At 35.3% G+C, this 12,447-nt stretch overlaps 3 protein-coding genes across 4 annotated transcripts in view; 1 reads left to right on the top strand and 2 right to left on the bottom strand.

Moving 5' to 3' along the window:
• The window catches only part of LOC142983612 (octopamine receptor beta-2R-like), a 142,287-nt gene that overhangs the window by 89,003 nt on the left and 40,837 nt on the right, over positions 1-12,447 (bottom strand). The window lies entirely within an intron of this gene.
• Positions 3,048-6,891, bottom strand: LOC142983550 (uncharacterized). Its single transcript, XM_076130483.1, has 4 exons — positions 6,730-6,891; positions 5,649-5,802; positions 4,925-5,061; positions 3,048-3,519 (listed from the first exon to the last, which is right to left on the bottom strand). The coding sequence occupies exons 1-4, from the start codon at positions 6,770-6,772 to the stop codon at positions 3,422-3,424; spliced, it is 432 nt and encodes a 143-aa protein (XP_075986598.1). The 5' UTR covers positions 6,773-6,891; the 3' UTR covers positions 3,048-3,421.
• On the top strand, positions 6,915-11,414 carry LOC142983551 (uncharacterized). Its single transcript, XM_076130484.1, has 4 exons — positions 6,915-7,296; positions 7,858-8,026; positions 8,216-8,316; positions 10,222-11,414. The coding sequence occupies exons 1-4, from the start codon at positions 7,254-7,256 to the stop codon at positions 10,269-10,271; spliced, it is 363 nt and encodes a 120-aa protein (XP_075986599.1). The 5' UTR covers positions 6,915-7,253; the 3' UTR covers positions 10,272-11,414.

The raw sequence follows: 12,447 nt of genomic DNA, 5'->3' as shown, positions 1-12,447 counted from the left end.
ACTCAGCTCTGCCGCGTAGGTACGCAGCTAGTCAAGTAAGGAAGTTTTGAATGGTGGTGTATATGCGGTAACACTGGTTTACTTTAGTTAGTACTGTATGGTAAGAAGACAGGTTCCGACAATTTTGAGAACAAAAATAAATGTAATAGGATGAAAGGGGTGGATTCTAAAAAAAAAACATTCTTAGTGGATATGCCTGCATCATAAAAGACACCTTTTGATCAAATGTCATGATTCTAACTTCTAAAGTTTAGGCTCTGCGATGATTATCAGCCAGTAAATCAGTCAATTAGTTAGTCAGGACTAATAATTTTACACGTATACATTAAAATATACGTTTTAATCAACAGTTCAACATTTTAGACAATGTTAAAAAAATGTTTCTCAACTTTAAACTTTTACGCAGTTTTGAACTATTTTTCAATAGTAATGATTTTTAATTTATACCATTTTTAATTTATTTTTATACCAGTAGAAATGAGAGGTGTCAACGAATGAAAATCATACCTAGTCTTTAAAAAAAAGAAGAAACTTTGATGTGAGATTCTTCGATTGAAAATAAAGTTACTTTTTCACAAATTTCGTGTAAATAAATAAGGAGAAAACAAATATTTTTTTGAACAAAAAAGATACAGTCGGTTCGGGACACAAAAAGGTAAGTGTGCAGCAAAACTCGTGAAAAAAAAAACGTATATCTGTGAAAGATAAAAATATAAATAAAAATTTAACCCATTACTGTCCCACTGCTGGGCAAGGGTCTCTTCCCGTAATGAGGGAAGGGTTAGGCCTTGAGTCCACCACGCTGGCCAAGTGCGGGTTGGGGACTTTGCATGCCCTCAATAAATATATTAAACAAATTTTTAGGCATGCAAGGTTTCCTCACGATGTTTTCCTTCACCGTTGGAGCATGTGATTATTATTTCTAATACACACATAACTTCGAAAAGTGTTTTGCCTCGGGTTCGAACCTGCGACCACTTGAGTGGGAGGTGTCAACTTATACCACTAGGCTATCACTGCACCTGTGAAAGATAAAAATAAAAAACCAAATACTCTGTATTTTGCATAAACTTTGAGGTTATCTGAAAAATATGTAAGTAGATGCAAAGTTGTAGAGGGGTATTTCTTCGAAATTCCATTCTTCGACTGATTCATCTGGCCAACATTTTATTTTACTTTTAGGTATGTAACAGCATATTTAATGAAAATAGGCATACCAAAGAACTTATATTTCGATAAGGGACTCGTTTCTATAAATTAGTAATAAAGATAGAGACCGTTCAATATTTTGTGTCCAGATGAATCAGAATTTGTTAAAGATTAATCAGAAATAGAAAAACAAAAAAAAAATACATAGGCTTCTTTTTTATTGAAAAAAATCAGATTTCAATAACTGAAATTGTCTCTTTTTAGGAAAATTGTTAGAAGTAATAATTTCACGGTATACATTGTTCATCATCAACAATGTTATATTTTATTTAAAAAATCTTAATTCGGTGAATTACGCCACAAAACAGCTCCTTTCGTGCTGGAAAAGGGAAAATCTATTTCTTTTATGATTAATATAGTGTTTTCATCATATCAATCAGGCACAGAGGAATCAGAATTTTGACTAAAATCATGCATAACTCATCATACATATAAATTTCAGTATTGTAATTTTTTTTACACGAATCTATAACCCAAAAGCACCATACAAAGCACAAATTGAAGTTGTAAAACAATAAGATTAACTTTATAAAGAAGGCATTATAATCCGTAGGTTACCTGAACCAAGCACAGATAAATCAGATATTTACTTTCGTAACATTGTGATCTAATACAACCAGCCGTGCGTCCACTTCTAGCTTATTTTTTACACGACCTCCTCCCCCCGTGCGGGAATGCAGACCCTCAGGATTAATACCCGATTGAATACGGTCAAGCGCAGTTTGTGCCACATTAATCAGTATTATATGCCGGACACTTCTTATTTACTTATTTACAAGCACAATTAAATAGTTATAATTAGAGCCCATTTTTTTTTGTAAGAGAACAGTTTATTCATCTCCTTTCGATATAATTTAGTCTGAAACTGATTTATTTAAGGGAAAATGCGACATCGATCATTTTGTTCCGGAAAATGGCAAACGGACACGCTATAATATGAATCAGAAGAACAATCTTTAAATATTTTTATTTTGTACTAAGGTTGCAATTATTTCTAAAATACCATTTGTGCCACATCGTGCCGTTATCAAGTTGGTTACAGAAATATGCCCAAAGACATCGAAAATTTTGTCTCTGAAGAAATACCTAGAGCTTACCTACATTATTGCCATTTAACTTTTTTTTCTAGGACTCGTAGTGTGTCCGGAAAATACTATAAACCGTTTTTTATCCTTAAAATCCTCCCCAACAGTTTCCAACCTCAAATCGCCCGTAAATTATTTTTTCCTATTTTTTTGCGATATTTTCTCACCGGACTAAAGGCCGCTGCTATAGATAACAATTTTGTCCTTCAGAATATCGCCATTAATATTTTTGGAGAGGAACACTACCTGAGAGAGGTTTTTGGGCAGATAGGGAAACTGTTGGTTCATCATAGTATGTGTTTGCTAGGATGTTGTATATGTTACCGGAATAGTATGTAGGTATACAGTTCCTATGTATACAACGCCAAGGAAATGTATAAGAAACTAGCCTTTACCGGCGACTTCGTCCGCCACCTGAATTTTCCCATGGGAATGCGTCATTTTCCCGGGGTAAAAAGTAACCTATGTCCTTTCTCGGGTATCAAAATATCTCCATACCAAATTTCATGCAAATTGGTACAGTAGTTTAGGCGTGATTGAGTAACAGACAGACAGACAGAGTTATTTTCACATTTATAATATTAGTATAGATATGTATTATATGTTGACATATATTAAAAACAAAATCAAGGAAAACTAGTGATAGACACTAGAAACAAAAATGAATAAGTAGGTCCCTACTATCGTTACATAATGTTTACATTTCGTTCGTGAGTAAATAAGTAAGTTTTTTAACAAACTCCCCAAACGCATAATGGAATTCCCCTAGCCTAAATTAAAGGTTTGTTCAAAAGGACCTCACTAACATAATAAAATTTAAGAATATCTGAATTATAACAGTTCGTGGGAATACTCGCTTGTTTAGGATACCTTGAACTTCTTGATAAGAGTCTTTGTAGCTATTAAAATTGTATAAACTCAGTAGTTGGTCAATATTATATTCAGTAAGTAACTCAATTTATACTTGATTACTGTCAGTCAATCAGCGACGATATGTAATGTTATATGTATGTATAGAACAAAATAAGTAAAAGTAATTGCGTCTTAATGAAAGCCTACCTAAAAGTAGCTTGGTAACTAAGAAATATATAAAAAATAACGATAACTTTTAGAATTTATCTAACACTTTATTGTTCACGGTAAAGTCTGACTGCCTCATCCAAGGTTTTTGATTGTTCCATATAGTACTGACACGGTTTGTTCTTGCCATTATAGATAAATGGATCTGGAAGTAAAATATTTAATATTTATGGCTATCCTCTTAAATAACTTTAGCAATTATAATCTAACCTAGCGGCGTAATGTTAAAAAAAAACTATGAAATACCTTTAAAATAATATATTCAGGACCTTGAATAAGTTCTCCCTGTTTCTTCAAAGATGGAAGTTGCAGTACCCCGTTTTTGAAATTTTGAATGGCATACACGCAAGGTAGTATTTAACCTATGGTAGTTCACCTTATTATAAAAAAATTTTGTATTTGCGGTGAATTTTATTGCACTAGTTAATTCAAAAGAAATCCGCAGATGAAGCACACAGCATTTTTGTCGAATAAAAACCATAAGTGAGATTTGGTGACAATGGTTTGTTGGATACAACATGCAGCGACTGGTTTCGACGCTTCAAAAATAACAATTTTGATTTTGAGGATAAATAAAGTTCTGGCGTACCGAAAAAACACGAAAAGTAGGAGGACTTACTCGAGCAAGACCGATGTCGAACGGTAGCAGAACTTGAAGAAAAATTACAAGCAGATAAATCAACTGTTTCAAAACGTTTAAAAGTTTAAGAAATAATCCAGAAGCAAGGGCATTGGGTACCGTATGATGTGAGTGCTTCAACTGCGGAAAAAATCGTAGTCATCGTGACTGGCGATGAAAATGCATACACAACGATAATCCAAAGCATAAAAAACCATTGGGTAAGCCAAAGCATCAACATTGTGTGCAAAATAAAATATCTACGGTTCGAAGCTGTTTCTCTGTAATTGGTGGGATAAGCAGGGTGTGATGTACACAAGTTGTTAAAAAATATGATGTCTTACTTTATTCTGCCAGTACTTTGTGGTTCTTTTGCATTCAGTGGACCAGTTACACAATTTACAAATACATTCATAATACCACGGCTGTTATAACAAAAGGTTTGGGAAAAGGTGTAGTTTACCTTTGTTTCGCCACACAGTTAGTCGCAATGAATTGCGCGCGAGCCCATCGGAATTTACCGGGCACATTACCAACTTTTTCACATTTTTTTTAACCCATTACTGTCCCACAGCAGAGCAAGGGTTCCCTCCCAAACGATAGAGGGGTGATGGCGGACTCAAGGCCTAAGCCTTGAGTCTACAACGCTGGCAAAGTGCGGGTTGGGGGCTGTGCATTACCTCAGTAAATGTATTAAACAAATTTTAGACATGCAAGGTTTCATCACGATGTTTTCCTTCACCGTTAGAGCAAGTGACTATTTTTTCTAATACACAACTAACTTCGAAAAGTCATTGGTGTGTTGCCTCGGGTTTGAACCTGCAACCACTTGCGAGGGAGATGCCAAACTAAGCTACTCGGCTTATTATTATGTTTATCCGTATGTCGTAAACGTTATGTTAAATAATATAGAAAAAAAAATATTTCTTACCAGACGGGATTTCTCCAGTAAAATCTCTGTTAAAGGTATACAAACAATTTTGTAGTTCTATTTCGCAATGGTTTGCAAAGTTTACTAGATTATATAATTTCTGATAGGCACACACTAAGCCACTTTTTTCACCCTTTCTACAAAAACAGAGCACAGATATATTAAAATTATTTGATTACCGGAGAGCATATTATTTTTACACATGCATGTAATTACATAATAATAACATGAAACGTAGTCTATCTATTTAAAAAAAAGACAACTCCCACATTAAGAATTGCTCTTGTGTCGTGGGGACTTTTACAAACATACAAACAATGAACATAAAGTACAACCAGACCCGAAACAATTATGTATTTATGGATCACAAAAATAGCTGTTCTGTGCGGAAAACGAATCTTCGCCCTCCCAGCGCAATGGTGTAGCGGCGTGGCGACCTAAACCATTGCCCTACGAAACATTCAAAACACACCCACGTGTTGCCACTTACCAAGACAAAATAGAAATACCAAGACTAACTTAAAATAATTTAGTTTTAAAGATATCTATATGACAAAAAAGCAGTGATAGCCGAGTAGCATAAGATGGCAGCTTCCACCGGGAACACAGTGCGTGAGAGGTGCCAACTGATAACGCTCGGCTATCACTGCTTAACTGAAACCTAATTAACTTATTAAATCTCGCGTCAGTATCACTTTTGACCAAAAAACAAGATTTAACATACTTTGCCATTGACTGGGTACATACGATGTGCTTGACATAACACAATCCTTCAGGTAAAGAAGCAGTAAGAGACTTTTCCTCTAAGCTCTCTTCGGCAATTTTATAAGCTCTTGTTTTAGTCTGATTATCAACATCTAGCGCTTCATACATGGTAACTGAAATATTTTGTCTTTGTTAACGTGGGTTATATTAATGGCACATCTTCTGTGTAAACGGCACAGACAAATTATAATTACAGATATGCACAACTAGTCCATTGAAATGTTACATGAGATTTACATTTCTTAGAGGATGCAATTTTATTTTTGGTACGTGAAGCAGGGGTCAATAGAAGCTTAACTTGAAGTTTGTGGGGTCGCCACCCTTGTCCCCCGGCCGCCATCTTGGAAAAGGGGGTGGAAACACTTTTTTCGCGATATCTCGGAAACTATGCGTCTTACAATATAATTGTAGAAGCGTAATTTGTAAAAAAAATTCACTATTTTGCTTATAACTTCTTTAATTGTTAAATTAGGACAAAAAGTTATGAAACATATTTGTAGGCAAAATAATTTGCTAACATGTTCCAAAAATAAAATTTCGTCCTCTAAGAAATGCAATATTCGGCCCTCAAATTGTAACATTTCAATGGACTAAACCTTTGCCATACAAAACAAATAATTATAATTATGTAGATGATGACACTTCTTCATTCGCTGTAACATTAACTATCATAAGTGTTAAGCACTTGACTACATTAATAAATGATTTGATTTTGATTTTGACATATATGTGTCGGAGATTAAACGAAGCGCAGCACGAGATCCAGGAGGTGGCAGCACTATCGCAATAAAGTCGCTTATCGTGCTATGATGGAGCATAGCTGGGCAGGAAATCGTCTTGGAAACACACACCTCCTCTGCTATGAACTGTTATTTGAAGTAAAGGGGCTGTTGGTAATCATACATCAATCCGATATTTTTGTATAGTATTGAAAGGTTAACAGTATCCGGAACTTGGAGTAGCTTGAGATTACAATAGTATTGGGCTAGCCCACCACGGCAGTTTATGCGAATTAAAACGTATTATAAAAAAATAAATACCGCTAAGTAAAAATGCCAGCAAATACAACGAATTATACCCCATCTTGAACAATGTCACATTTACGAATAAATAAACGTTGAAAGAAACCTAGTAAATGCTTAATTACAATTTTTAATAGTGTTCATGAGGTTTAATACATACTAAGTCTTAATTTCGTTATCATGTTTTATGTGTTACCACAAAGATAATACAGCACTAATTAAAATTCTCGAGCAAGATTTTTGAATGTTTAAATTAACGCTACAGAGTGTTCGAAAGGGACATAAAATTAACCCAGTGCTGGGAAGGGCAAATATATGTAAAATGAGTATGTGTGGGTTGCTGACTTTGCATCCCTTTAAGAAGTTTGGATGAACTCTCACGGAAAAACAAACATATTTTCACACCTATAGTATTTGAATGCATGTTATCAGAAGTGAATGGTTCCATTACACGATAAGCCAATAGACATTGATTGCGTATTTAGCAATCATTGTTGTGTTTGCTACTATTGTACATATCAATCTACAAGCCAAATACTAACATGAAGAAGTCATTATATTTTGTGTCAGCTTGTGTCATAATTGGTATACATTCGTTTGTTTTTACATTTTTAGTGATTTACAAATGAAATGAATAATTTTTAACAGTTAAGAATAAACAGTTTAGTGCACTCCCTTACCGTTTTGTATGTATTCTGATGTCATAATTATAAAATAAAGGTCACATGAATAATGTATGTTTCAAATTTACAATCGTATAGTGAAAGTTCAATTCTTTATGAAATGAGATCAGTTAACTCATTATGGAACTCTAGACCGACAGAAAGCCAGGCTAAGATACAGTTGTTTTTGAAACTGTGTACATAACTAACTCTATTATTATGATGCGAAAATAATAATTTCAAATTATAATAACAGACGTATCGGTTATATTTAGTAGATGTATAACTTTTGCGTGTATATTGTCCAACAATACAAATAAATAACAGGACATTAAAAATGTTTTCATTTCAAAATTAAAACAATTTATGAAAAAATATCACGTCCTCTTCATCTTGTCATACAGAATAGTTACGAGTACAATGCACCTAAACTTGTAATAATAGAGTATCTTTTTATTAATATCTATTATAATATAACTTACAGTTAAATACTGCTATGCATTTCAAGATGGAAGTACTACAGTTTTACCATTAACAACAGCATCTTCGAATGTGCCAGGATTTTACTATGGGAACTCTAAGGATTTTTTACAAACTAAAACCTCAGACGAAGTCAGCTGCCTCGATTATTATATGGACTGTATGCTTACTGAGTAAGTTGTATTTGACTCTGTATAATATCTTTACGAAATAAAGATAAGCTAAACTCACTATAACAGAACCATTTTTATAATTTTTTGGGAAACCTTTTTCCACAGATGGAGTTGCCGGCAGAATCTATAATAATAATAATCCTTAATGAAATCGGTAAAAAATAATGTTTTGCGTTTTTTTATTTCCAGCTACAGTTTTCGTTTGATCAGCATATGGGATGCATACAATAATCGATGGAAGTTTTCTACTTTGTGTGTAGCAAAATCTTCAGATTGCTTACTTGGAAAATGTAAGTGTTATTTACTTTGCAAAAGCCGAAGAAATCCGAGCATAAGCTTGGGTATAACGTAAGGGTGGATTATTTTATGGCATGAAGGGTAATCTATGTTTTCTTAGTCATCTACTTGTTTAAATCTCTGCCGGGAGCAATCTACTTCCAAGCTAGACAAGAGAGATAAGTCGAAAGACGAATTGATAAGCGCATCATACTGGGTGTAAGGCTCGTAGACTGGTTCAGAAACACGACACTGCGCTCCAAAAGTCAAATAGCAGACTTAGAGTAGCTTGACCGGCCGTTTTCTGAAGTGGAACTGGAGGGGCCACTTATGTCGAATGCTTGATGTCTCATGGTCCGAAATAATGCCGAAATGGACCCGCCAGCTGGGAGATAGTGACGAGGTAGGTCTCGTAAAAGATGTAGAGACGAGTTGGACTCCTAATACCCGCCTATTTACCCGCCCGCATAATTGTATACAAACCGCTCGCGAGAGAACCGCGAGATCGTTCACCATGTAGAGCAATGGAGAAAGCCTTTTACCATAAGTCTATATAAGACTCATAATAATAATAAATATACGAAAGTATAGGGTACTTGACTACCAGTCAAATCAACTATACTCTTTATTAAATGTCAAACACAATTTCAGTATAAAAATACGGTGTAGTGACGTCACAGTATCGTATTTCCGTTGGTATCAAATTGGTTCCGAATATAATGTTTCAGTCTGTAATAATTTTAATTTCAAAATTATTAACGAAAGAAAATAACATAGCGTGAGCATTTTGGATGTAACTTTTACGAGAACAAGTTTAATAACTTTTCGTTAACCCAGTCAACTACACTATTACAGGAACAACTATGTGTCCAAGTCGATAAAATGATATGACGTCACGCGTTTCTAATTGCCCGAGTATAGCGTTGTATTTATATTGTATTGCATTTTATGAAATTATAGAAGTACTAAAGACTTATCAGTCAAAAACGCCGGCTGCACGCAAGCAGAATACGTCACGTTCATGCGCCTGCGCTGAGCGTGACGTACGGCGCACGAGAGAGCAGATCAATCAGTGATAAAATTAAAAAATAAGGCCCTTTGGGCGGCTTGAACAACTTTGACACTAGGTTGGCCACTAACCATACGACAAACAAACAGTGATAAAATTGGTGCACAATCAACCTAAGCGCCTGTGACGCATATTATGCAATTCTTCATCAATGTTTCTTTATGACATTATTACATTAAAAAAAATCTTTAACATCGTTTTTTTGTGGAGGACCAGGCGAGGTGATCATGCCTGGTGGGCCTAGGCTGCCGGCTGTTGTAGTCGGGAACTTGTATATATAGTCAGTTGTAATGCAAAATTCGATAGCGCGATTCAGGACTTGTGACGTCAGTCACACTGCGCGTGGTGGTTGGTTGTGCGCTGGTTCCAGTAGATGTCGCTGTATGTAGCGATCCGCTACATTTTTATTAAATAATATATGTCTATGCTTGCTTGTAGATATAAAAAATTGAGAAGCTATTTAAAGGCCGTTTTTTAAAAAGTCTTGTTAATTATGAAAAATTATTGGACACATTTTTTATTTCCTTAACTTTGTCAAATTATTGCAAAACAGTATTAAGGCAACGTGGTGTGGCACAACCAAAAGGGCGGCGTCATTAACCTCCACCTTCTAAACGAAAACCTTTTTACAAAGTCACTTTTATAATTTTGCTTATCTGAAAAAGCAAATAATGTGAGTGCGCAAATTCAGTCGCGCGCGACATTTAAAATTTATTAAAAAATTAGTACGTGCGGCACTCGCTAGAGGCGCTGAACATTGACAATAGCGCACCGGTTGTCAATAGTCGTTGATTATCACGCTACAAGTTGCTAATGTTCTACGCCGTTAAACCTTTTTTTTTTATTGCAGCTCTAATTTTTTATTCCGGCGGAGGACATAACAGTTGGATATTAGTATGAAAATGAGCACGAAGTAACAATAAAATATGTGAAGAAATTATATTTTTTTGTATTATATAAATTTGTGCATCTCGTTTAATTTTTAGCAGAGCCTCTCCGCAAAATTATCCCCGATGTGCCTTACGATAACACTTGTATACTAGAGGTAGATGTTGTAGTGAAAGATCTAAATGTTTTCATAGGTAGATACTGAAATGCTGTATTGAAAAAAGACATGGCTGATTTACGAGATTACCGGGTACAGATTATGGTCCATTTTAAACAGGATTTTTTACAGGAAACAATTAAATTTATCAACGACAAGTCAAAAATATAGACTTGATCTCTTTATAAAGACTGAAGACTTAGTGAGATAAGTTACTCAAGTTAGTGTTGACTGAGCTTGAGTTGAAATCTGCGACCTTAACTTTAACTCCTGGATGTGAGGCGCCCATAGCCAGTTGCGCTCACCGGTCGGTAATGATCTGTGGGTTTAACAACCGTTGGCACAGTCATTCCATAGATGGGTGACCGCATAGTGGTATTTGAGCTGGGCATCTTCGTGCTTCGGAGGGCACGTAAAAAGTCGGTCCCGGCTGTTATCTACTAAGAAAACAGTCGTTAAGCCATGTCAAAGGCCTATCGGGCGGCTTGAGCAACTTTGACTTCAGGTTGACCACTAAACATACGACAAGCAACTCCTGGATATCACTGACAATTTCTCATTTTTTCTCTATTGCCCAAAAAAAAAAATTATTCAACCTGGTTTTCGAATTTGAGTCTTCTTCGTCGCAGTCGAGTAAATATATTACAAAAGCTTCAGACTTTGCCGCAACGATGCTAGAAATAATTATCACTTGCTCTTACGGTGAAGGAAAACATCGTGGGGAAACCCTGCAAGCCTAAAATTTGTTTAATACATTTATTGAGGGCATGCAACGTCCCCTAACCTGTACTCGGCCAGCGTGGTGGACTCAAGACCTAACCCCTCCCCTCGTTTCGGAGGAGACCCTTGCCCTGCAGCGGGACAGTAATGGGTAAAAAAAATTAAAACAAATAAATAAAAAGGATTCAACTGTTGAGCTAGCCAAAGAAATGGATAAATCTAAATAGACTGCATGTTCCTGAAATACTAAGAAAGATTTGGAGATTTCTGGGTCAAAATGTATAGAGATGAGATTAATAAAAATATATATATATTAATTCTATAACATAATCTAATAGAACCTGTATACATATTTTGTTATTGGCTGTCCTAAAAATGTGATAATAGACAGTCAGGGTATCCGATCGGAATAAAATATTTAAATTTATTATAATGTTTATATACGGGGGATCAGACCGGAATAGAAAATAATTTTAAAATACAACTGATCCCCTAGGGTATCAGTATTGGGGATCCGAACGGAATAACTCTAATATTTGGTCTCTGCCTACCCCCTTGGAAAAAAGGTTTAATAGGTATTATGTCTGAATATTTCAAATGGCTTTATATAATACCCGCGCAACGTTGCTTGCGTCACATAAGAGAGACTGGGTCATAATTTTCCACGTTTTTGTAATATTGTTTACTGGTACTCTGCTCTATTGGTTGTAGCTTGATGATATAGCCTATAGTCTTCTTCGATAAATGGGGTATGTACCACTGAAATAATTTTTCAAATTGGAGCAGTAGTTACTGAGATTAGTGCGTTCAAACAAACAAACAAACTCTTCAGCTTCATAATATCAGTCTAGATTATACCTCTGCTCTTGACTTCCGGGTAAAGCAAGCGTGTTCTGTATGTGTGTAGATAGTGATAAGAGAAACCAAATTTACGAACTCTCCGGATACACCCAGAAACGTTTACAAAAGCATTGCAGAGGACAATTAAGTAGAGCTCGTAGAATATGTGTATATAAAGTACCTGCAAACAAAATGAAATTACGCAGAAAAAACTGCAGTACGCAGACAATGGGCCACTGACGCGTCACACAAAACAATGTGAACGTTGCTTTTATTTGCCGTCTGGTCAAGTGTGAGTTGTGGTGGAAATGTTCGTGTTTTGTGTATAACTAGCCGACCTGCGTGACTCTGCTCATGTGGTATTGAAATAAAAACAAGAAAATATCGCTTTATTTTGTAGCTTCCAACGGACAAGCAGACTTATGTATTCATATAATAATATGTATATTGTTAATAATATAGTGGGTAAGT

The sequence above is a fragment of the Anticarsia gemmatalis genome, chromosome 24, assembly GCF_050436995.1.
Source record: "Anticarsia gemmatalis isolate Benzon Research Colony breed Stoneville strain chromosome 24, ilAntGemm2 primary, whole genome shotgun sequence".
Taxonomy (NCBI): domain Eukaryota; kingdom Metazoa; phylum Arthropoda; class Insecta; order Lepidoptera; family Erebidae; genus Anticarsia; species Anticarsia gemmatalis.
This window is presented reverse-complemented; position numbering and strand designations above follow the sequence as displayed.